This window comes from Simochromis diagramma, unplaced genomic scaffold, assembly GCF_900408965.1.
Source record: "Simochromis diagramma unplaced genomic scaffold, fSimDia1.1 OVJJ01000802.1, whole genome shotgun sequence".
NCBI classification, from domain to species: Eukaryota; Metazoa; Chordata; class Actinopteri; order Cichliformes; family Cichlidae; genus Simochromis; species Simochromis diagramma.
Genome location: NW_024387492.1, coordinates 9,039,731 through 9,066,511, shown reverse-complemented (window position 1 = coordinate 9,066,511; position 26,781 = coordinate 9,039,731). Strand labels below are relative to the sequence as shown.

Below are 26,781 nucleotides of genomic sequence, written 5' to 3'. Positions count from 1 at the left end.
AATCCTCTTCTTCGGAGGAACACGTGTTAGCCTCCGTGTCTGATCTATCACCTGCCAGACAGTGAGGACAGGCCAGCGCAGAGCCTCTGGGTGGGCGCTGACTTTCAGCTGCATTCTGCCAGCTACTCTGACACCCTAAAAAGCAAACAAGCCCCCACACATGTGCTGTTAGATAGACAAGTTTATGGTACAAGAAAAAACAAGTGGTAAGAAGGGAGGGGTCCTTCTCACTTACAGTTTAAGTACTTCAAATGGTGCAGACCAACACACGCTAAAAATTCTGGTTCTGAAGACGCCCACAGAGTATAGACTTTGGGTATATCTTTATTATGGTGATGTAATCTTAGCATATAGATTGGTTTCTGATTTAAGCCTATTGATTTGGAAGGGACCTGACAGTCTGTGATATTGGATATGGCTTTACTAATCTTTTGTGTATGTGGCCGGAGGAAAATAAGGCTGTAACATTACCCTGGTAGCCACGTTCGCTCAGGAAAGACTGCTGATCCCTATCTGTGGTTAGGAGAGGGCGAGACAGCGGTGTAGGTTGCCAAAATAGTCTGGCAGCTTGTGTTCATCCACCACATTACAGCGATGTCAGAAAATCCCAGCATGCAAAGAATAAACCACAGAAACACCGAGCTAACATCACTGAACTAGAACCCACCAACCAGTAGTGACTACAAGACCAAACTGTAAGCGCCTTTTATGCTCAGACCTGCTTCTTCCAGGACAGACACTCAGTGGGTATAAGGCGATATGCTTCTGTTCCAGTGGGACTTGGTTTTTGAACACGATAATTTGTTAACATGATGATCGGACACCTGTTCAAGGACCAACATAGATACCCATGCTTACTGGCACAAAAAGAAAAAAAGAATCCATCTCTCTTCTTCAGCAGGATGTGACTCAAAGCGGAAATTGAAAAATGCACACGCGGTAGATTCTTGCATCATTTAACACCGTACAGTAATGCTATGGGATATTAGCGCCGCTATTAGCTGGGGGCACTGACTCCTGGCAGTTGTGACTGACACCATACCTTCCGTGAGTTGTAATTACGTGAGAGTTTTTCCACTGACCTGTGACCTTTCATCAGTCTCAGCTGGACATTTGAGGGGTCAGTGAATGAGGCTTCCTCGAACAGCTGCCCTTCGCTGCCGTCCACCCGGCTCATCCAGGTGCTCTGCTTTGACAAAGCAGTAAAGCCGAACCAGGAGAGAGGCCTGTCATCTATATTATTTCTTCGATTTTCTTGGAAAAATAATAATCTGTTACATCTTAAACAGACAGCTTAGCTCAACATACCCTTAAGCATAATCCATAAATTCCCTTTGCATTATGTTGGCACTGGCCACAACTAGAATACCTGATTTATTTAGACCCCTATCACACCTGAAGCCACCAAACCAAGTTCGAAGAAGTAAAGTCAGCTGATTAGTGGCAGGTGGCGCACAGCAGAAGGGTTTTCCCCACCCACTAATGGGGCTCAAAATCCCTGGCAGCTACCCTTTAAAAGTCAGGATGGCACGACTGGCACGAGGAAGAGAAATATTGGAAACTTCTAGAGCAACTCATCACAATATATAACTCTCACAGCACCCCGAGGGAGGCGTTTTTTAGGAAGCCACTGCCAACGTGAGGGAAATTTGCAATGGGAACAAATGAATAACTTGTGAAACTTACAATATCCAGTTTATGTATTTATCAATGTTTACCTGTTAATAGCTGAAGATTATAATAGTTAAAATAGAAACGTATCTGGAAACATTTTATTAATTAAAAAGTTAAAATGGTTTCATTTCAAAGGAAAGAAGTAAAAAAAAAACACAAACCTGCTTAATATTGACAAGGATTGTTACGAAAAATGAAATTTGCTCAAATGTGTAAACCTTCAACATAAAACCATTTTTCTGTTTGGACACCACAGTCATGAGTTTACACCTAAAAAATCTGTTTTTAAGCTGGAAAAGCTTTTCAGTTCATCCACATCAGAGAGTCAGTCAGCTATTTTTTTTATGTCAAAGATCAAGGTTTACTGCGATCTCACAAAACATATTTGGGCCAAACTGATTAAGTCTGGCTTGGATATGGATATAAAACACAAGTTAACTGGTTTCTGGTTTCTCTGTAATTATTGTATTTAGGTCTGGACTGTGGAGGCATCACTACAATTGTGGGTGTCTTCAAAATATCCCTTCAGTAGACGCTCAAACATTCGTCTTTGTTGGTTTAAAAGATTTGCGTTTCAAATCTGAGTCTGGATAATTGTGAGGATAATAGAAACCTTCTTTATTAAGCGAATACTTTAACACTACGCTTCCTTATTCTTTTCAGTGTATCCATCTCCTGTTTGTGGAATGTGCTGTTGTCTTTAAGTCCTCTGGATTCATTCCACGCTGCATTAGTTATTATTAATCTCTGGCTTTCTTCCACAGCGTATCTTTTGTCCTGTCTCCCTCCCCTTAACTCAAACCAGTTGCAGCGGAGTCCGCAGGTTTCTAACTGTTAAAAGGGAGTTTTTCCTCCCTGTCACCGAGTGCTTGCCCATAGGGAGACGTCTGATTGTTGGGATTTTATCTGTATTATTGTAGGATCTTTATTTTACGGTAAAGCGCCTTGAGGTGACAGTTGTTGTGATTTGATGCTCTGTAAATGAAATAGAATAGAACTGAATTGAATCGATGAAATAATCCTTGCTAGTGTTTCCTAGATTTTACCCACAATGTCACTCTGCTGCTTGCAGTTCAGAGTCTGCATTTGTGCCTTCTGTTAGTAGTCCTCCGTGTTTGAACCTGTTGATGATATAACTAACCTTGCAGGATAATAGAGTGTTAAACACCATTTAAGTTAACATTTTTAAGAAATTACACAATGTAATTATTCCTTGTCGGTGACCAGCCCTTGGTCACTTGTTGCAGGGTGATCTCATAGCATAAAGTGAGGCTAGCCGCTGTCCCCTCCCCCCTACTGGTTCACTGATCAAAGTCCCCCTTAAATCTGTAAGAGGCCACGCCACTGCAGTATGCCATGATTAAGTGTCCTTTTTACTCTTAATTGAACACCATCACTTTTAGAAAATCGCCTACTGTGCCACATATTGCGGTGGCTGTGACGCTGCGCCTCGCACACACACTGGCCGGCTTAGCCTGGCTCTCCGCTGACAATACCCCACAGTTTTTCCTTTAAGCATGCACTAATAGTTTCAGCTTTATTTCTGAAGCAAATGTGTTGCTATTTTTTTTTCTTCTGGCCAAGAGTCAAAGGCTCAGTGTGAGATATTTTGGCCAGGATTAAGACATAAAAAATGGCTGCATGTATAAATAGTAGCGTTATGCCAAACAGAACGGACGGCCCCTCTGTCTGAGAGGAACAAACGCAGCTACGTCACAGTGAAGCTGGGTCAGTGAAAGTGAACTAAAAGAGAGACACGCAGTCTTGTGTTACTGGGACAAATTGCAGTCAACTTGTGCAGGCTGCTATTACCAGATGTGTACAAAACTATATGGCCATGGTTTTACTTTTTAGGAAACAGTTGTTTTTCTCTATGTGGAGCTTATAAATAAATTTATAAATCGTATGTTTCTTTAATTTAGGATTCAGTGTGGACTATGAAACACATACACACACATTAATGCTATCAGAGCACATATTACGTCCTAATAAAATGTACGATGCAGTCATTCCTCTAATCAATTACACTTAATCTTAATGTTGGTAGAAATAAAGAAATCCTAATGTGTGAATGAAATATTTTAAAAATTCCTTTGCTTCTTTTTCTCTAAATCTTTATTTTCTTATATCTTTTATGCCATCAACACCTATGGAAAGCCTACACTTCTGCCTTATTTCAGCACATTATTCAGTTAATTTACTGTTACTGTCAGTGTGCATTTATTCTCCTATACAGCGTTCGTACCACAGTTGCTCAAAAATTATTCTTTGTTTCAGTATAAGACAAAGAAATGTAATTAAAATAGGCTGTATTTCAGCAATTTGAGATTTTGTTTTTTCTCATGGACATCTGTCCAGAAATGTTCACTGAAGTCCAAGCTCAGCACAGGCCCTCTGCGTATAAATAGCATGATTTAGACTTTTCATAGACTTTGCATTGGTGTAGGACAGTTCTTCTCGCTCTGCAAACTGAAAAGATAAAAAAAATGCTCTTCCCGTGGAAAGAAAAAAGAAAAAAAGAAAATCTATCGGCTAGATTTTCCCTCTGTACTCCCAGAGGACTCACACTGGAGGAAAAACAACACGTGCAGGAAGTGAGGTGGGATATTCGGAAAGCATTTAGTGGATCAATACGGCAGGCAAGAGAGGGGAAGGGAGACAGACAGACAGAGTGGGAGATGGAGAGAGAGACACCCAGAGCCCAGGGGAGAGGGAAGTCTTGGGGGAACAGCCTGTGCTTTTTAAGAGTACTGTTACACATCTCAGTCGGTCTTGGTAAGAATATCCAGCTCAGCAGCTTTTTCCACCCGGCTGAGTTAAACACTCAGAGGCTCGGCAGTGTGAGGAGAAGTAAGTAAGGCTTGTGGGTGATGTCACCGGTGTCTCCCTGAGGCCACAGCTGGCTTTAATATCACTGACCATCCTCTAGACCGGAGTGACCATCACAGATCCACAACCATTGAAAAACAGACAGCTTACTCTAACATATAGGCGAACCTCCTGATTTCAGCTTGATCATAAAATCTTTACACCATCTCATGTATTTTAAAATATAGAATCACAAGACAATTTGGTGCCATAGAGGAGAGTCTAAAGTTTATATACTAATAAACAGAGAAAGCTGCCTAAGAAGCATATGATCTTTAGGATTTTGATGTGACAGTTAATTAATCTAGACAGATGCTATTAGCACCAAGGTGTCAATAGCCAACAATGCTATTTGCACCAGTGGGTGGAAAAGTTAATGTGGCTATTTACACCAGGGAGTATATAGCATGTCATATACGGCATCACAGAGACAAGCACCGGGGTGTCCGTAGCCAAAAGTGTTACTTGAACCCAAGCACTCACTGCCAGTAAGGCGTTCTAACACCTCAACTATAACCTTTTCCTGCACATAAAGAGCTAGTTTTGTTACCCAAGCTTAGCCACAGTGTGACTGAAATTAAGTCTAAAAATTACATGTGTGTGGTTTTATAAGGGACACAGACTCCAGACAAAAGTCTTTAAAGCATTCATCCACCGCAGCCCTCGTCACTCTGCGAACTGTGAACTCAAGTGCTTCACGCTGCTTCCTATGTGATATACAACCATGGATACAACAGTACTTAGATTTTTTCGTAGTGCTGAGGAGCAGCACTGAACAGAGACCCCAAATAATGCAGCTTTGCACAAGGGGCAGAGTAAAAATAAAAGGATAAAGCAAACACACACTCACATATATATATGTTGTGTGAGCTTGTGTGAAAAACCAGTACTCACCCTCTTTTAGCATGCCAACTTTAAGACATTTCATAAAGCGGCAGGCCTGGCAAGACTTTCGTCTCCTTTTGGTGATCTCACACTCATTGGTAGCCGGACAGCTGTACTCGATATTCCCTGGAAAAGGATTGGAAAAAAAGGACTCCATTATTCTGTGTACTTGAAAGATATACATCAGCAATTAGGAATAATTTGTTTTGGAATTATTGCGCTGGCAGGAAGATCAAATCACACCAGGCGCGGAGTGGGAACACTGCAAAATACACAACACGTGTGTGCACGTGTGTGCCTGTGAACGCACACACACCTGTCCCAAGGTGACCCCGTGTGACACTCCTGAAGGAGAGGAGGGTTTAGTGGCATTTTGATGGGGCATGTAAAAAGCACCTACCCGCCCCGCAGTCACACTCAAATTTTGATTCACAGATAAATTAGCTTCATTAATGCAGAGCGTCCTCTCTGCAACGCTCACCACGACCCTTTCCAGCCCATCCTTCTTCACCTAAAGGATGATGGGAAAACTGCCCTCCCTCAACAGCACGGGGCTAAGAGACGGACGCACAGCTGAGCACTCTGCATAATGTTCTCCAGCAAAGACCAGGAGCTGCTGCTAGACTGGACAATCTAAGACTGCGATATCATGTAGCAAAGCTCGATGTATTATTCAAGTCGTCTTGACGGTTGTTGGCTCACTATGGAAATATTTCCTATGCAATTTAATCACTCAGATCCAAAAACAGCCAGAAAATGCAGACATATTGAATCTGCTGGAATTTAACCGCTGCCCGTCTTTCTCACCTGATTCCGGTTAAGAGTTTTTTTTATTTATTTTTTCCCCAAATCATTACGCACACACTTCAAAAGTTGACACGACACCAAGAATCCAGTGACAAATCCTCTTTCCCAAGTATCCGTAACCCCATGATTGACTGTTTGAACAATGTCCCGTAAGTCCAGAGATGTATTAATGGTATCTAAAAACAGCAAACCAGGTGTTGTCTGTTGCAGGTCTGCCAGAGGAGCACACAAACACATGCACACACACACACACACACACACAACCCCCTGTTGGTCAAGGAGAAGGTGCCAACATTTGTCAGGATCCCTGGCATCGAAAGTGCCAGCAGGGTCACACGCACAGTTAGGGGCCGAGGGCACCACGCCAGCATGTTGGCAGAGGCTGCTGCTGGATTCGGGGTAGGTAAAGTCTGTTAAACTGAGAGGCATTAGCAGAGGGGAAATAAAGTACACTGCAGCGCTCGTATGTAGAGATGCACGCCATGTACCTTACTGCATACTACACTGCAAACTAACTGCATGCAGCAAGAGCGTTATAATATTTGCAGTATTAATATATAGTACTTTAGTTTTATTCTCAGTGCGAATACTAGAGGGTAAATTCTTATGGTAAAAATTACATAATCTAATGAGTACACTTAATACTTTTTAATGCACAGTAATGTCCCACAATTCACTAGAGACAATTAAGAATAAATGAATAACTAAAAGAAATATATATATATATATATATATGTATCACTCTCACAGATATACATGTTATATATGATGCATGTTGTATACATAAAGAAAATCTAATTCATGTTAAATCACATAACCACTGCTCTATTTTGCACAAGCACAAAATGATGAAAATGATGTGATATGTTGAAAGGCATTAATAAATCTGTAAGTATGAAATTCCGGTTTTACAAAATGAAACACAATAGTTTTCATTTTTGTCATCTTTCTTCAGCTGCCTCCTTGACGTCTGCTGTTTGTTCTATTGTTGTAGAGCACCGAGCAATATGTTATTTTTCACTAACTGAAGGCAGTGATTCTGAGCCTTGCCTTAACAAGCAGACAACATTACAGTTTGCTGCATGCCTGAAATGTTGAACTTATTCTCTGTACTACATACATGCAATATTTCATGACCTTCTGAGGTTGATGAACTTGCTTGGATATCAAATTTTCTTCCTTCAAAATCAAACAGTAATCCAAAAATAACAGGATAGGTCAAATATGACCTGCATGTGTGTGTTTTTGTTGGGTGTGGGTGGGTGAGATGGGGGTCCACAATAGACTTAAATTGCCTACCTCTAAAAGCTCACTGTCGGCATACCCTCTTAGTTAATCAGGTCTTGTGTCCACCTTTATTTCTCAAAGGACATTTCAACCACTCTAATATCCTTCCTTAACCTCTCTTATTTTCCCTCTAAATTTTGATATATTATTATGCTATGCTATTATCCACGTGCATCTCCACTCAAGTTGGACCTCTCCTTGTCCTCCTCCTTTACCGAGGCCGGGACCCCCTTCCTGATTACCATTCCATTAAAGCGGCTTCTCCTCTCTGTGAATGACCACCTACCCACCGCCTTTATTTAGAGGACTCTTCAGCGTCTCCGTCTCGCTGTTCCCTTCCTCTGTTATTGCCACCACAACACGTGCCTCTGCTTCTAATTGGACCCCATCTCCTTCCCCTTGGGTGAGGGCTAGAGGGGCCTGGGGGCAAGGAACGGATCCACACCTCCCACCCTCCTGTCTTGACTTTCTCCCAATGAAATGCCTGGTTCTTAATTACAGTCACCCAACACTGATTGTTATTGACTGAAACTCCCGTGGCTCAGGACGAATGACGGACAGATTAAGCTCATTACAGGCCTGTCCTCCAAGAAGGAGAGTGAAAAGAAGAAGAAGAAGAAGAAGAAGAAGAAGACTACAGTGACGAGGAAGAAGATGAGAAGGAGAGAGAGAGGTCTCGGCAAGACAATGCAAAGTCACACATCAGCATTACTGGGGCACGAGCAGCCTTTTAACTACCAATGATTGATCATAAACAGGCATGCAGGATTTGGACAGAAGGCCAAAAACATTCAGTAAAACCCAACAAAGTGTAGCATGCGGACTGAACAACAGATATTGTGCTGATGACTTGAAAGAAAGTAGGGGTTTCCTACATTTTCTGATGCTCCCGATCCAAAGATGCTTTAGCCTCTTGTACATGAAAAGTGAAAATTCTCCTAAGATAAAACAATCCAGCCATTTTCATATAGGCTAATTAAGCCAGGAAAGGCCTTCCTAAAAATGGGCAGCCAAAAAGATATATATATATAAAAAAAAAAGAAATAATAAGTTTTGGAAAATATGTCTTTGCTGTCTCTATTTTTTGTGTGTGTGTTTTTCTTTTAGAAATGTCTGATAATTAATAATGAGAAATAGGACATCTAAAATACCCTGGCTACCCCTGACCCTTGTTCAAAAATTTTAGAAAAAAAAAACCTCGCTGCCAAAGAAAAAGAAAAATTATATTTATCAGGATGAGGCTTGGTATATTTGTCATCATCACGTTAAGAGTTATTAGAAAAAGTCAGAATTTTGTAAACATGTGATGTAATTAGAGAGAGTGCCGAAGAGCTTCACTCTTAAGACCAAGTGAGGTAACCAGCTCTCACATCAGTCCCACGTTTTCCATCTTTATTCTGACAGTAATGCGCTGTTTTGGATTTTAACAAAAGGCAATAAAAATAAAAGGAAAAAACAGTGCCGAAAGATGCTTAGCTGTTTCTTCATGCTTCAGTAATTGAGAGGGATTTAGGCAGAATACTTTTCAAATTTGCCTGACTTAATGTGCCCTCACTCTGACTCCATGTATCCAGACACAAATGCTGCAAATCAAATCAAAAAAAAAAAAATGTGGCGCATTATCTCTGTCCAAAAGATTACTCTGGAACGGATCCCACACATGGCAGATTCGGTGCCAGATGTATGATTCGCATGCAAAGACATCAAAAATCACAAACTAGAGCAGATTTGCGGTCTGGGCCTAATGCCTGCGGTAGACACCACATCGTATTAGCCCCATGAAAGCACTGAGGAACCTGTGACACGCACGACCACGTATTCAAGTGAACGTAAAGTATTTAAAATCATTAAAAAGTAGCACTTCTCTATTGTGACAAGAGTGAAAATACACCTTGCTTAAAAGTACTGGTGGAAAGTCAGGAATTTATTGTTTTAAGTATAAATTTATGTTTGATTAAAATTCAGTTTCACTAAAATTATTCATCTCTTTACTTCAATGCTTTCATGTAACAACCTTAGCAATAATTTACTTTTTAGAATAAAATATTAAGAAATACAAATCATTGTTTTTTTTATGGCCACTTCAAGGGAAAAAAAGATAACAATGTAACATTTTTATCTGGCGCTGTTCACCTGTCGCTGTTTTGATATCTGTGAGTTGGTAACACCTATCGACAAGTGGCTTTCTTTTTTGCTACTTATTTTGAAAATCCAAAAAACAAAACAAAAGACAGAGGCCGTCAATATCGATTGATCTGATAATCCACAGAAAAAAAACCAACAAAAAATAAAATGAAAACTGTAAAACTTTTAACGTGTGTAGGTTCTTCATTTCTCTTCTATCGATCAGTTCTCCACATCCTCTGATTTATCTGGTTATCTGTGGTGTTGTGAATGAATATTATTGTGTCTAATGTAGTTACAATAAACCAGTACTTAAACAGCTACAAAAAGCAAAGATGCAAAAATGCAGTGCATGGTCTAAGCAGTAAATGGGAGCACCACAGAGCATTTTTCTAAGTATTCACAAGTTATAGTTAATCCAAAAAGCAGACATTTTTACTCATATTTTCTACTGCTGCGGTTGTGCTTTTACTTGTCTCCAGTTGTATCAAAAATACAAAGAACCCACCACCTAAAAGACAGTTTTACTGACAGCTCAGGTGAGTCAGTGAAATGTGAAAGGAAAAGTGGGAAAGAAAAAAGTACCTTGTATCGTTCTTTTGAAAAAGGCTTTGCAGGCCTCACAGGAGGCCACTCCGTAGTGGTACCCCGAGGCAGTGTCGCCACACACCAGGCACAGCCTCTTGGGAATTCCATTGAGCATGTACTCGCACTTGATTGGCGAGTCATCGGCCATGCCGCCGGAGCACTCCTCGTAGCGGCGTAAGCAGGCGCTGCCGCCTCCCAGCATGCCTGGGTTGAACATTGGGGGGGAGTCCAGGGTGTGTGACCGTCCGCTGCCAACGTTAACGTAGCCGCCGCTGGCGTCAGAGTTGCCACTGGGGCTGTGGTGACTGCCAGTGTCTATGAGCGAGGAGGAAGGACTGGAAGGCTCAGTTTTGACATAAGAACCACAGCTCGAGGATAGGTGCCGGTCCTCGGAGGGCATTCTGGTTAATAACCTGGAGAAACACAAACAGAATCGGAACGTCAGTCAGTTTTGAAACTGAATTTACAGGGAACGCAATGGTTTTCCAAATTTTTGAAAAGAAATGAATGTTTAATTCAGTTCAACTGAATTTTTATAATGTCACCTCAAAATGCTTTATCCTGTCCAGTAAAGACCCCACAGTATAAGAGCGAAAAACCCAACAATCAGACAACCCCCCTATGAGAAGGCAATTTGCGACAGTGGGAAGGAAAAACTCCCTTTTAAGTGGGAGAAACCTCGAGGAGAAACAAGGTTAGAAGGGCAGCCATCTGCTTTGACTGACTGTGTGTGAGGAAAAAGAGAAAAGAAAAGGAGAGCATGGGGTGATATGTTGGAGTTCAAACCACTTGTTTTAAAGCACATATATAAGTAGGCAGAAGGACACCATGGTTTGTGTTGTTTTCAACTTTTGTTTCCACGAGTTGTTTGGTTGGATTTAGGAAATAAATTGTGATTTGGATTTGGAAAAAAACAAAACGAAACACAAAAACTGTCATATTGGCATAGAAACCACATCAGGGGACACTGAGCTTTGGCATAAAAATAATATTTTATTACACAAACTAATAACATAAAAGTAACATATCTCAGTATTAATAATTAGCAAACTTTTTAAAAATATTAACCGTTTTACCGCATTTTCTTCACACATTTTTAAAACTTTTTCTTTAAATAAAAAGAACGCAAAGGCTCTCAAAAAATAGAGGACCAAACAACAGAGCACAACAGAGCACAAAAGCTTCGCCGTGACTGTACCGAGTCTTGCCTGCTACCATCATCCGCCACTCATTCTGCGAGAAATTCATCAGCCCGTTCACCTGAGTTTGATAGATTGCCTTACACACACAACCATTAATGCGCCGGAATGCCAAGTGATATAGTGCAGTAGCTCATTCCTCTCAGGCAAAATGGTAACTAACGACCATGTCAACAGATGCCCCATACATCTTGCAAACAATGCCCACAATTGGTCGGCTGCCAGAAGTAAATGAATGAATGAAACTTCAGAAGGCTGTTAATGGACAAAGAGAGGTGTTACACTCAGCATATGGAGGATTGTGGGTAATAGATGACCCAATCAATAGTCCCAGTTATTTTGCCAGTGGAGGTGCTGGGTTACAGCTGGCAGAGGAAGTGCCTTATTCCAAGAATTTCATCATAAAGATTACAAAGGTAGGATTAAAGAAAAAAAAAAAATCCTTATAATGCAGGGTAGAAGCTAAAGAGAGTATTCTTTATTTGCCTTGTTAAGCTTTAAAAGAAATTATACACTTTGCTTAACGGTGTTATGTTATAACTCCATAAGTATGCTTGTTTACTTAACGATTACTGCTACTGGTGGGTAGTCATTTCTCTTTGAGGCCGCAAAGCCAGTGTATGTTGCGCTCCTTGCTGTAATTCAATAATATTCTCTCAAACGAAGCATGAAATGAGGCCCGGGTTGGTCTTAGAACTGCTGGCTCTGTCTGTCACAGTTGGTGTTGATCTTACAGAACTTCAGCCCTTAAATTCTTATGAGTCATAAATATGGGGTGAGAGTGGCGGAAAGGCGTGATGGGAATGTCTGAAACTAATAGCAAGCTAATGCTGCTTTACAGTCTGAACTTTTTGGCTTTTTTTACTGCCAGGAGCTGTCTCCATTTTTTTTTTTTAAATATGGTGTTGTGTTTCCGAATACATTTTCCTTCTTTTGCCTCCTTTGCACAAGTGTTTATTTAAAGCCAAGAAACCTCTTTTTTTTTCTTTTTTAACTGCAAACGAGTAGTGAGAAGAAGAGAAAAAGAGGAGGAGATAGCCTCTACCCCTGGGCCCAGATCAGATCTATTGATCCTCGGCTTCCTTCCTGTTCCAGATGAGGCATGAAAAAATAAACCCTCCTCTTACGGGCCCCAGACATTCCTTATGCATTTTTAATCAGTCGAGACTGTTAACATAGTGCGAGATTGAGAGATACAGCATTGTGTTAGCCTTCATTCTAAGGATATTGTGGCTTATAAAAGACTCAGATGACTCATGTTAAATCTTGTTAGCAATCAGCATTCACCTAGAGTCAATTGGACGATATATTTTCTCCAAGCTGAAGTGGAGAGAGACCAGCCTGGTAATAGTTAATACATCATTGCAGCCAGATAGGGGGGGATTCCCTATGGAATAGCACATTGTGGCATACGTAAAAAGTAGTTCATTCCACACTTAGCACACGGCAACGCTGGGGAGATGTTTTTTGTTAGGTTTAATGGAAATTTCTAATGGGCCCTTTCAAATCTGTCGAAATGAAATAATGGCACGAACCACCAATTCGTGCAGACAGAAATAGCTTCATAGTTTCATAATTTGGTCGCCCCCCCCCCACCCGCCCCAATATAAAGAGACATAGAGTTTTCAAACCACAGCCTGACTCTCCTCAACCTGTCCCACTCCCTTGACAAAAACACACACACACACATGCACTGCACCTAATACCTAATGGGGTAGTGTTTGCTCCGCTGCGCAGAAAAATTGTACAAACGGAGCAGACAAGCAGGACTCATCAGACAGACGTGAAGGTCACCTGCCTTCTCTGTTCTGAGAGGCCCACACAGTCCCACAATGGACACCACGGAGCAGCAGATGCACGCGTTCCAGTCTGTCCACCACACGTCAAGAGACTACTCTGTACGACAAAATACAGTCGTCCAGAATGTTTAACGCGACAGGACTGTGATGCACGCTCAGATCATTGACCATTTTTCCTTTTTTGAAGCTAACATGAGATAGGTGCGGAAAATGTCCCGACAGAGCAGCTGAAATCTCAGATGTTTGCATGTGCATGTGTGTATTTTGGCATGCCTCCTCATGCTGGCAGAGCCGCAGATCCCCAGCTTCCCAACATAAATCCCGAATCCATCCACCTCTTCTCCATGAAATATGTTGTCTAGCCTCCTGAATTTCAGCATGATAAATTTACACCGCCACTCAAACACGAAAAAGAAAATGCATATTTAAAACAGTTCTCCATAAATGACCTCATGCTGTCCTTGTCTTGGGTGAAGGAGTGAATATATACGGCTCTCCAAATTTTTACCGTGCACTTTTCCGCATAAAGGAAATATTATTGTTGAGCTTGGGGTTAAGCTTGTAGCAGGGAACACAGCGTAAATCACGGTGCTGAACACACAGTCGAACATGGAAGCACAGAAGGACAGAGGCAAGGAGCCATGCATGAAATTAGTTCATTAATCTTTCTATGATAGGCTGTCCTTGTTTGGGGCAAACTCTATCAGCTTTAAACGGAGTGCCCCTTCCCGCCTGACACATAGATTACACTGTTAGTCAGTGGCCGCGGTGTCTGGGAAATGAATGGTCATGCGAGTGGGAAAATGGGGGTAGCGTGTGTCTCCAAGTGTTAAGTGGTAACAACAACATGCGGGTGACACAAATGAAGGTCATCAAAAATGTGTGTGTTCTTAAATTTCACTGCTGCGAATATCGCTTTTTTCGCTCATATATTTATAATGAATACACATTTAAAAGAGCTATCCCTGTAATATGCTGATTTGATAGAAGCAAACACATGAAACAGGATTTCTAATAATCTTCTGCTACAACGTTGCAGATTCAGTCAAGGAAACGCAAACCTACAGTTAAATGTGACAACAACAAAAAAAAATCTACCAACTACTGAAGTAGCCCCACATTGTAATGCTGCAACAAGATTTAGCGCTTTAAATTCATTTAGGTTTAATCTTAAGAAGTATTTACTCTATTTGCCTCTAAAGGGTGAAGGTTTCTTCTTTTCGGAGCATCTTATTCCTGAAGTCGTTCGGATTTTCTTGCATTGTTGTGTGACTGATTTATCTATTCCCTCTTTTTCGGATACATTTGAGCTTATGTTTAGTGTACTTGCATGTGTATTTAATATGTGTTTATGCTAATGTTCGACTATGTGCATTCCACACACAGACTTGTACATAATACTGAGTGATTCTGGTTTAAAATGGATCAGATTGTATTCCTTTGCAACTGCTTTAAAACCACAGTTTAAAGCTTGATGATAAGTTTGTGGAACCAAGCATATCCTTTACTTGTGCTGCAAAGCTGGAAAGTCATTCTGTAAGTTATTTTGCTCTGACACCTTCATTTTAAAAAATATTTGTTTTAATGTCGTTTTATCTCAGGTAGTAAGTCCCAGCACTAGTTTTGCATCACATAGATATACTTTGTTTCTTTTTCTCTATCTCTCTAACACACACGCATACACGCACACACTCACACACATGCACATACCATACAGAGAATTTCCAGCATATGGCCTCTTCAATGTCACTGCCACGAGGAGAGACTGCATAGATTTCCCACATGGATGATGTCTCCTTACCTGGAGTATCAACCCCCATCTACATACACATCCAGCACCTCTAGGAAATTGCTCTCTCTGCAAAGTCAAACACACCCCTAACTGCCTTTTAAAAAGAGACAGAAGAAGGAGGTTACGGGGGGAGAAAGAATAAACGAGCAGAGACTTAAGCCGTCATTGGGAATCAGAGAAGGACTCATGAGGGACAGTTACGATATTGATTTCATAAATAAACAGAGATGGCCATCGATCCTAATGTTATTTTGCATTTCAATTACTGCCCAGAAACATAACCTTCAAACGTCTGCTTCTCCACAGTAATAACATCCACTGATAATCACAAGCGAGTCTTGTTCGGCACAAATTGGCTTTTCTCTCACCCCTCCTACCCCTTCCACCCCCCCTTTTTTTCTCCCCCAAATGTGTAAATGACACAACTTTGCATTTGCCTAATGGTATTAGAGCATGGACTGAATTTCAAGTGAGACTCAAGCTGATACAGTAAGCGCTCCGGTCAATTGACACAATGCAAATTAACGTGGTGAAGAGGAATTAAGTTCACAATGTGAGACCTCGTGAAGCTACGATGAGGCCCATTAAATTAAACATGCCGGCTGACCCGCACTCCATGATTAGACGCACACTGCTTCTTTCCTTGTGTGTGTGTGTGTGTTAATTTCATTTGATCAATAAAACAAACTCCTTCTAAGAAGTCCTCTCACTGCTGCTTACACTCAGCCTGAGCACTTGAAAGGCACATTCATGTTTGATTGAACAGCAGGTGAAGGAAAAAAAAGGTGTCCATCTCCAGCCTGATGAACTCAGAGTCTTAACAGGCCACCTAAAGGATATATCTATAACAAGAGGGGCGGTCATGACATGTGATGAAGCTATTTCTCCCCTCATGCCATCACACAGAACCAACAAAGCTCGGCTCGTAAGGAGTAGCCACTGCTAACAGTGAACGCGACAGTCATGAGAAAACACAGCAGCGACTTCACACGTTCAGAGCTGTTTTTATCTCGGCCAGTTTTTGTCAGCTTTATGAAAACTCAAAGCTGGTGGTGAAGTTGGAAGGAAGCAGATTGTTTTCCCCCCCTCACCACAGTTTCAACACAACGCAGCACTTTCCCACCACCTGCTCCCTCCATCCGTCAGTGGATTCTTTTGGCTTTCCAGTCAGTTCTGCTGGTCAGATCAGCCAACTATCAAACAAAGTTGGTAGAGATCACAGCCCTCGTGTAAGGTTTGGATCCTTTTCAAGCAGTCTGACACAAACCAAACGGTGACTGGTGAAGTGCGAAAAGGTGGCCGGGAGCTGTGAGTACACATAAAGTGAAATATTCAAACTCGAACCTTGGACAGCACACGAAAGAAGCAATGAGTGCAAGATCGATCACGAATGGATGGAAATAAATCCGCCACTACATGTTCTATGTTGCAAAAAACACTGATTGCAGATAGCGAACTGCACTCACTGCAAATTTGTAATGCTTGAATTCCCCTAAACAACTGGCAACTCCAGGTACTATTTTCCTTATGCTCAGGGTTTTAAATACTCCGTTGCAATCAAATTAATTTTACCTCAAGCATCCGTATGTGACGTGTTAAGACGTGAAGTGTTAAGAAAAAACAAATAAAGAATAAATTGCGGGTGCATCTTAATCACAGCAAGACCCGTGTGTTAAGCGTAACAAATTACAGATGCAATGCATGATAAGATGATGTGCTCCTCTTTAACAGACACAGCCAGGTGTTTCTATGTATCGGACGGCTAAAATTAGATCCCAGGTCAGTGTGTGATTCTTTGGTCTACATGTGTGTGCATATGTCTGTCTATCTGTGTCTGCATACATTTGGTCGCTTATGCATTCCTGTTTGTTTACTTGGGGAGGACACCTGTGGGAATAGCAGGTAAAACAAGTTGAAAAAAAATTTGAGCAAGCAGAATATTTAATCTTCATGTGACGCCGTTGTCAGTTAATAATAAGTTAATTAATAAGTATTAGAATTTCTATAATTTAAAAAAGGCAGTTATTGTAAAAGAAGAATAAAGCAATATGTGTAAAAAAACATGTCTAACACGACTCTTAATTCAAAACTGCCTCCATTAATTTTAAAGCAGATGGTTCTGACTGACAAGAAATAGTGGGGAGCACCTGTGGAGGCTGATGCAAATAGTAGGTCATATGCAATTATGTACAGCTGTATTTTATTTTGATTTTGGTCCACAACACGCAAACACGATCCCGACGTGCACATTTTCATAAAGAATAAATCACTAGATGTAACTAATATTTTGGTCTCTTGACAAAGCAGGTATTTGCTTTAGCATCAGAAATGCGGTTTGACAGCTGGGCACTAAAATCCTTTGACCTTTCACCTCGGGCCAGTATGATAGTTGTAAGGCAAAAGTCTCCAAGGGTTTGAAAGCAGAGGCAAACCTAACTAATCACAGATATATGTGACACTGAGCACACAGATTTTCAGCGTGCGACTTCTCGATGTGGGAAAATGTAGGACAACATGGTTAATGCAACTTTAACGCTTACAAATACATTTTTAAATAAAAAAATTCTAAGTGTAGAATCGTTCATCTCAAGCAGAACCAGTAAAAATATGTAGAGTTGTGGTGTTAGTGTAGTGCTGGCCTATCAAATATGACCTAACAAGTATTTAAGGGTGCAGGTATAGCATGCATAACCAGCTACTCACTTGTCAGCACACGCATGCATATTTTTTATGTGCATACATAAATGCAGACACACACGCACACACATAGATGGACACAGACACGGTCTGGGGTCACGATGGGTTAATAGCATCATATCGTAGGATTTGTCATTTTTAATCATTTCTATTTGGCATAGTTTTTTTTTTCTTTAAAGATGTAATTAAAACTTCAGAGTTTTCATTTGAAGGTTTTTTGAGTGTAAAAAAAGAAAAGCCTTGCGATTGTGTGTCTTAAAAGCACCACGAATTAACTGTGATATTAAAAGTTAGAGCCTTCAGAGACGATGCTTGAAACAGATGTATTTAATTGAGATCTGTTACTTTTATGTAAAATATCAAAACAACTGACAAAACTGTGGTTGAAGATTCCAGCCTGGAAATGATTTACATCCTTTTTGAAAAGGAATTTTATGTGATCCATTTGATTACAGTGAATAAATCAAATTTATGTACATCCTTCAAGGTGTGCACGACACCTTTGACTGAAGTGTTGAAGCGCTTTGAATCATCGTCATCATGAGCAGCAGCAGCAGCGTATACATTTTATTTCGTGATCAATAGAACTACATAGACTTAACACCAAAATGAGCTTTTTTTGATGCATGTGCAAAGTGCATTAAAACGACACATACTTCTACTGAGCGAACAGCTTCTAACCAAAGCTGCTTTGTCGTTTCACTTGCTCAACCAATACAAACCGATAGGATCTCATTTGTTCTGATTATGTGCAGTGGCAGCTCTGATGCAGTTAGAATAAACACTTGTTTAACACTTCAGGAGATGCTCCCCCTTTTTTTCTTTTGTGGAGCCTTGCAGAGTTGGAAATATCCTTAATCGCAGTCCTGTAAAAAGTGCTTAGCAGATTAAACCTTTCCAATCCCATCTACAGATTAACATTAAGAGGATCCCAGTGAATCTTTCCAGGTATCCAAGAACTGTAACAATGATAAAGACTGGAGCTCCAAATGAGATTTGAGAGTTTCTTTAACTTCTCATTTGTTAGGGAAAAAAAGCTGCTTGATCCCTGCCTTTGAGCTAAGAAAATACACAATAACCATATGCATGCGCAAGAAAAAAAAAAGTTTTAAAGTGCACATTTTGTTGTTCGTATTAACTGCATTTTACTCACATACTGTGCCACATTTGGAGGTGATCAAACTTACTAAACTCTCAGTGTTATTTAATCATAACCACCAATTTTATATAAAAACTATAAATGACAATAAAATGAGATGAGCTGTATCAGTAACACAGACAGACATGTATCTACTTCTTCAGTTACACACTTTTCTGTGTCACGCTTACACAGTACAGTCACAACTAACTTTCCCCGGGACACCGGCTGGTGCTGGAGGACAGTGCACGGGATACCGGCTGCATTAATCTGCCTGTGACTCTCTCCTACGAGCTGAGTTTAAACCCTGGATCCTGATGCAGAAGCTAGAGAGCTGTACAGAGACCAGCTCCCCGGTCTCCCTGCAGGCTACGCCACAGCAGCCACCGCTCAGCTCTGATGTCCTGTACATGAACAAGAGCAACTCCCTGTCTTTGGAAATAGTTTAGTTTGCTTTTTTTTAAAAACAAATTATAACATTTTTAAACAATTTTTATCAACTTAGAGAGAGACAGAAAAGTTTAGATGAGCTAACCAAGAAAGGAAAAAAGGGATTTGTATAAAGAAGCACCTACTGGTTGTGGTAGCAGAGAGGGTCAGGGATACACAGTTCGGAAACATCCATCAGTCCTTGTTAAGCATTCCAGATGTTGCAATTTTAAAAAAAATTCAAAAACAACAACAGATAAACAGCTGGGGAAAAGCTGAAGCAGGAGATCAGTTCCTAAATCTCCTCATATTCTCAATAAATATTGGTCAGGTGGTCCCGGGTGCTGCTTCCCCTCCCTCCTGTGTTCAACCTGCACACTTTAAAATAAAAAAAAAAAGAGAAGAAGAAAAAAAAAGAAAAACCTTCTGCCTCGGCCCAACAAACTCCAGTCTGCACAGGTGCCGCACGCTCGGGCTCAGGAGTACGGCCGGTGAGAAGAAAAGTGGTGGTCCGAGAAAGAGGAGAGAGGAAAAAACAAAAAAAGAACCTCAGGAAGAGATGAAGAGAGGAAACGGTGAGCAACGAGAGGAGGTAGAACACAGATGATGGGATTGGTGGACAGAGAAAGAGAATAAAAGATAAGAGGGATGGATGGAGAGCAGCAGCAGTGAGAGCGCACTCAGGCTGAGTAAGTCGGCGAGGGGGGATTGAGTCTCCATTGAAGACAAGGGGGCTCTTTAAGAACAGGAGGGAGTGGTTTAGGTGCATATGGAGCGACCACCATTGGCTGGATTCAGGAAGGTTGTCCTGCCAGCAGCCAATGGTGATGAAAGATTACTGAGATGAGACGGGCTAATGGGCCACTAGTCGGCCTCCATTCACAAGGGAGCGCTGCAAAACAGAGAAAGAAAGAAAGAAATGATAGATAGATAGATAGATAGATAGATAGATAGATAGATAGATAGATAGATAGATAGATAGATAGATATTCAAAGTAATGAGGTAAACAAAAGTGGACAGCAGTAACTGACAAGAAACAGAAGTAGAGGCACGTTCGCTGAGGGTGATTTGAACAGGTCTGTTTACGGTGCTTTAAAGGGCTCAGTGCCAGATTATGGAGCTAAACGGTTCCCTTTAGTCTTTTATCCTCTCCACCATGGATCTGGCTTTCCACAGCCTGCCCTCCTTTAAAGTAATGACAGCTGCTTCCCACAGCATTCCACCAGTCACGCTGTGAAGAGAGGGGATCTACCCGTCCTTAGCGAGGCAGGATGTAGGAAAACTGAGAGTGATAATGACCTCGGCAGGAACGATAATAATGATGACGACGACAGAGAAGTTTGAGTGGATCTTTACCACGTACGTGAAATGTGGCAGCCCATCGGAGGAAACCCAAAGCCCCGCCACCCACCCCTCCAGCCCACTTCATCAACCCACATTTTCCCGATCGATACAAAACCCATCACACGCTCCTATTGATCACAGCGTTGCCGTGTCGCCACAAGCCTCAGGACAGACTCCCGTTTCCCAACCATCTTTTAAATGAAAAGGAATTATACATTTGAACGTTTTCTTTTCATGTCAGTCCATATCAGAGTCACAGGAGCAAAAGGCTGATTGCTTTATTAAAGCAGCTGCGCATTCTCCATTTCATTTTTGATCAATATTTTAGCATTTAATGTACTTTCCTGCGAAGGAAAATCCGGCTATTCCCGCTGATCCGATTAAGACATCCAGACATAATCAATAGGGGGGATATGTTTATGTTTTTAATGAGACCGAGAAGACGAGAACTGATGTTCAGATGACATGTATGATTTCACATGCAGAAAATAGAGCCAGTGCCAGTCAAACCAAAAAAAAGTGGTCTTTTGGTATTTTTAAGACTGAATAACTTTATGCAAAATATAAAGTGTATGTCAGACTACCTTAAAGTAAAACACATTTTTATTTGGCAATACTTAATTCAAGGCTAAATTCCACACTTTTTGCACTTTCCCGCTCCGCTCTTGTGTTGCCAGTTTTCTGAGGTGGGTACATACTTGCGTCCAGACCTAATTTGTCTCCCTTCCTCTGCGCGGCCTGCTCACACAGAGTAGAGACACAGGGTTTTGTGGCATCTGACAGGAAATCTATTGAGCGCACAGTCTGTGTAATCCCACCATCACGTTATCTTCAGAAGAAGAAACCGTAATCCAATCATTAAATCTGTATTTAAGCAAAAACAGATTTTCGGCTCTATGACCGTGACTGTGTCTTTTTAAGGAGATCAGTGCAGACCAGCCTCGCACCACCCTGCATTTTCAGGCAGCAGTTTAGGCTCTCATTATAGTTTTGCTCTCATTTGCCGTTTTACATTCTCAGCACTGTAAACTCCCAGCACGGCTGTAATTTAGAGAAGAACAGCTGAGTAGGAAAGGGAATCGGGGTTTATTTTTGGAGTGAAATCTGGACTAGTGTAAACAGTGAGTGTTAATGAATGAAAACAAAGATGAGAAGGATTGTGAGAAAAAAATTTCTGTAGAGGACCAGAAATTTGCAGATTTCTCAAAAGTGCAAAAAAGTGCAAAAAAGGACAAAATTGTTACGTGTCAATAAGTAGTAATGACATATTGTAGTGGGCTGAGGGACACGGTCTTCCTGTCACGCTGCTTGTATGTAATTAAATTCTTGATTCACGAGCAAACTGCCTGTTATGGCTGACCTTCTGACCTCGCCATGAAGAAAGTGTATCAGCAGGAGGAAGTTCACTCTGTACGCCTTCCTGAATGTTCTGGGCATTCAATTCAGTCTCCAGAAGCTGGTACAGATGAAACTATTTCTTGTTGGTTCATTTATGCAGGGAACACGAGACAATACCTTCAGTTCTTGGAGCCGGTGTTTTTAGTTTCACTTCGGCCACACACCACTCGATCAGCGGCCACTTTGATGAACTCAGCGCGTTGCCTGAAATCATCAGTTGCTTTAATCAAATTACTGACATAATGAGAAATCAGTGACATGGAAAATAATCAAGGTGCATGAAGGTAGAACCAAAAAACTTGTGGTTTTCTTTTAAAATATAGAATTGTTATTATATTTATTTTTGCCATTACATTTGAGATTTGTGCATTTTAATGCGTTTGATTGTTGTCATCAAGCACTTTGTGATTCTTAACAGGAATAGTGCAATATATATACATATGACTTTTTGATCACGTTGCAAAGCTGCTTTATCAGTGTACTAGCATTTCATATAAATCTGATAAAATAAAAATTCAGTGTTGCATTTAAGTGCATATCATTATTTGATTCACTTTATACTAGTTAAAAGTTTGTTGTATGTTGCTGTCTGAAAACACACATACTGTTATCTCTTTCGTCTACATGCAATAAATCGATACATTTATTTTCATCTATTTAAACCCACGAGGAATTTGTAACTCACTCCAGACAGACATTAAACTGCTGACATTAAACTTCTGCAAGTGCAAAACCTTCAACTCCGCCGCCACAGCAAAACCGAAACAACAAACCCCGTGTCAACATTCGACTTCTTACACAAAGCTCACGAAACAGACACTGAGTCCCACAAATCCATCATTTGCACATTTTCCTTTCGCTGCCGCGTACTTGTTTGGCTCGTCTGCCGGAGGAGTGTGGAGAGGGATAATTACTATAGCCACAGGGCTGCATTAATCAGCTGGGTGCATTTGTTGGGCTTTATTATGTTCCACTCCCCTCTCTGGGCTGCGCCGACTGAACCACCAGGACGAGACAGGGCTGGTGGAGGACCGCTGTCGCCCCGCTGCCCGCTCACGCTGGGTTAATAAATGCTATTAGCCTCTATCTCTTGCCTCTTAATTTCTCATTTTACTGAGGGCAGTTAAAATAAAACTACGTGAGCGCTTGTGTAAATGAGAGACTTGTTGCAGGGCTCCGATATCGTTGACTGCGAGAGCCGGACTCCCACAATGTGACTGGATTCACTTTTCTTCTGCTGGTTCGTGCTGTTAAAAATGTCCATGCAGTCAATTCAAGATTGATCATTTACTATTGTGGGATATTGATGTGACATCACTGATAGTAAGCAACAGGCTGAGTGTGACCAAATGTGAGCATACAGCTTCTCCAAAAACATCTTTTAAGGTCCTGCGGGAGTTTATATTGTGAGCAAATGTATTATAAATATGTAAGGCTGAGAGGGATGACACCCAAATTAGCTAAGCAGCCTCCATCAGACCTTTGACTAAGTATTCAGTGCAGAGTCTGCATCATAATTAGAGAAATCCGCTGTTATGAACTCTTAAATCACTGCCTTGTTGGTGCTGTTACGTATTGTGCTCTTTGTTAAATGTTTTCACTCATCAGAAGTCACTTTGGTTAAAGGCAATCACCAAATGGCATATATTAACTTAAGGACATTTCTCCAACCTGCGCTGCATCTTTGAAAGCCGCGATTGTGATTCCAGCGACAGCAAACGGTCTCCGCTGTGTTTAATCACATCACATATAAACAAAATCAATTTTACCCCCCACGCTCTAATTTTAAACGACTCCTTGACACCGCTCGAATCCTCTGCGACTCGCCCACGTCAACTGCATAACACAAGAGGGTCTGGGATGGAGTCACCTTTGAAGCAAAGCCAGGTTGTGTCATTGCCGGATCAATACATTCATCTCAAGTTCATTCCAATATGGAAGTTGGCAAAAAGGGGAGCCTGGTGCCGTCAGCTTTTTAAAGCCTTACGATGCTTGCGCGCATGTCCGTGTCTAGACCCTGCCGATAAAAACGGCTAGCCCAAAGAGAAGTGGGTAACACAACTGATTGGACAAAAATAAAACACACAGGAATGCATACGAGCATCTAGATCTGCATGATAGCAAGTGTGCACATTAGTCAGCCTCACCGAAAGTGTCTGAAAGAAGAAAAATATAGCACGTTCTCAAATTCATGTCACAGAGCTGCCATTTGGGCTCATACCGACTTCAACGTCTCAGAACACCCACAGGGCACTAGTGACTCTTCAATTACGAGCGTCCCTCTGAGGAACGGTTAACTTAAGTGCGAAACTTTCTGTTTTAAATGAGCGCGTTTGATAGGGAAATTATCCTCTTCGTTCGTCCCAAACCCACAAGGAAATAAGCTCTTTGTGTGAATGAATTACCTCCATGGGTAAAAGAATTATCAAAACAGTTAAGCGGAGATTTGGTGGCGTAGCCCGTAAAAGAAGCTCTCTGAATATTAGTTTAGCTGCCGAGAAATCATCAAGTTAAAATAAATAAATAAATAAAAGCAAACATTTATGCAAAGCAGCCTCATTGGCAGCAAATCTCATTTCGGAGAGAGAGGCTTGGTATTCCAGGCTCGGCTCCCCCAAGATCCAGGGATGACTTTCATTTAGTCTCACCTCTCCCTCCAACTGGGGTCACCCCTGTTGGTATAGCAAGCACAGCAGTCACATTGCTCCACCATGCACACAGATTGCTTACTAGACCCGCCTGGAACCTTTCATATTTCCCAGTCAGCATTTTTACAGGATAATTTTGGCAGCCTTTAAGGATATCGCTGCCTTAATAGAGGATAAAAATAAACGGGTGGTGGAAGGGCTATATCAGGCCGGTATAATCTTGTATTCTACACTGTGTGGAGTTAAACGTCTGGCTTTGGCTCCATTCAATGAGATTAAACTTCTCCCCAGCTGATTCCAAAAGACCATTTGTCCTATTTTTAAAACTATAAAGAGCATTTTGAGCCAACTATATCTAAAAAGGCCAGTTAAATTGATTAAAATACTATGGTGTAAATGGCATTATAGAGCAGCTTCTAAGAATGTCTTTGGTCTATATCCCATTGAGCGACTCTGGTCAGCAGATTTCTACAGATGGTTTGTCAGATTCAGTTTGCATTTGTAGTCGTGTGCAATCTTTAATGTGCGCTGTCTGTGCATATACATATACAAACAGTGGTGAGCATGTGTGTGTGTGCTGTATGTGCCTATAGCTTTGGGCGTTTGTGTAGTTACAGCAGCGACTGGCTGCGGTATAAGAAAGCTAGTCAAAGTGTCTCAAAAAAGGAAATAGCTTAATTCAATCAACGCTACTGCTTTCAAGACCACAGGGGAGCCGGCTAATGGTGTTAGAAACTTGAAAAGTTGGAAAAATAAGCATGAGGAAGTTCTGACTACCTGGGAAAGAAGTCTGTTCCTTGAGGCTTTCCTATGCTGTATGATAGTAAAAGCTCCACTCTTCAGGGCCTTGTTGCTTCTCTGTGAGCTCAAATGCTGGATTTTAGCTTGTGCTCCTCCCATGAGGGGCAAAGCTTTGCAGAAGTTGGAGGAGGGTTATGTGAAGTTCAGTGGAAATGTTTTTCGAGTACTCAGCCAACTTTTTAATAAAAGACAAGAATATGGATCAAGATGTTCTGCACAAGCTTGTTTGGAAGAGAGTGGATAGGGAGTTGGAAAATATAGAGGTTCGGTTGAGTAAAAAAAAAGAAGAAGTAACCCTTCTTCTAAATAGGCATCCTGTGGGCATTGCCTTATAGACTTATGAGAAAGAGACAAATATTATTGCAGAATCCTGAGAAAACATGACAGCCTGCGTCTAAGACTGTGCAGTGCAGGAGAAAAGCCGTGGCTCGATAAGGCGCGCACCTGGTTTGTTTTGTGCGCCCTTCCCCCTTCTCCGACATTCACCCGCATTAATTCTGTGATTGTGTCTTCCTCTCATTTTCTCCCTCGTTATGCATTTAATGTTTCCAATTTGCCATCATCACAGAAAAACGCCACAAGAAGCAATAAATTCTTTTCTAATTCAAAATAATTAGGATTACACGGACCAGTGGTTTTCAATCAGTGAGATCATCTCGGTGATAGATGGCAGGATAACTGGTCATTGCCGAGACATAAATATTGTGTCGTTCAATTAATCTGGTCTAATGAGGTGTCAAAGCTGCCACTCATCCATCAAATACAATTAGGAATAAACACATATGCATGGAGATGGGTAATTAATAATTAGCAAAGCAAAGAAAACAGTATTGGTTTCAGCAGCCACATTCACAGAGCAATTTACCACAGCTCTGTCTTCATCTGATTTTTCAAGTGACTGAGACAACGCCACATCAAAGGAATTTGAATCAGTTTTTTATCCATTTTCGTGTCCCATGTTTGCCCTGTGATTTTGCTAGGACGTATGTCAGTTTGCAAAACAGCGTCAAACCTTTAATGGGCATTAAACGACAGTTTAACCTCAGAAAAATCCACTTACCTTTCAGCCAAATGAGCAACATCTAGCCCTGGAAATAAGAGCATGTTTTCTGTAGGCGTGCTCTGAAAACTCGATGATGGATAGAGGTCTATTTTTTTTCTGGACCAAAAAAAAGGGAAAAACATTTATTCTAGATCTTGGGAATTAGGGGCTGTCATCAACAGTTTGTCTTCATATTTCTCTAAAGCCCACAAGGCTCATTGTCCTAAAAAAGACATTTCATGCAGAGGGCTCATCGTCTT

At 41.2% G+C, this 26,781-nt stretch overlaps 1 protein-coding gene across 2 annotated transcripts in view; it reads right to left on the bottom strand.

Moving 5' to 3' along the window:
* LOC120725304 (estrogen-related receptor gamma-like) overlaps window positions 1-20,075 on the bottom strand; it is a 42,700-nt gene extending 22,625 nt beyond the window's left edge. The window contains exons 1-3 of one of the 2 annotated variants that reach the window (XM_040018107.1): window positions 19,434-20,075; window positions 10,231-10,646; window positions 5,437-5,553 (exon numbers count right to left, since the gene is read on the bottom strand). In XM_040018107.1, coding sequence (XP_039874041.1) covers window positions 5,437-5,553; window positions 10,231-10,646; window positions 19,434-19,483 — 583 coding nt within the window. In that variant the 5' untranslated portion in view covers window positions 19,484-20,075. Of the gene's footprint in view, window positions 1-1,082; window positions 3,648-5,436; window positions 5,554-10,230; window positions 10,647-19,433 lie in introns of those variants that run through there. The other variant, XM_040018108.1, reaches the window with a different exon arrangement.
* Between the last annotated feature and the right edge of the window lie 6,706 nt (window positions 20,076-26,781).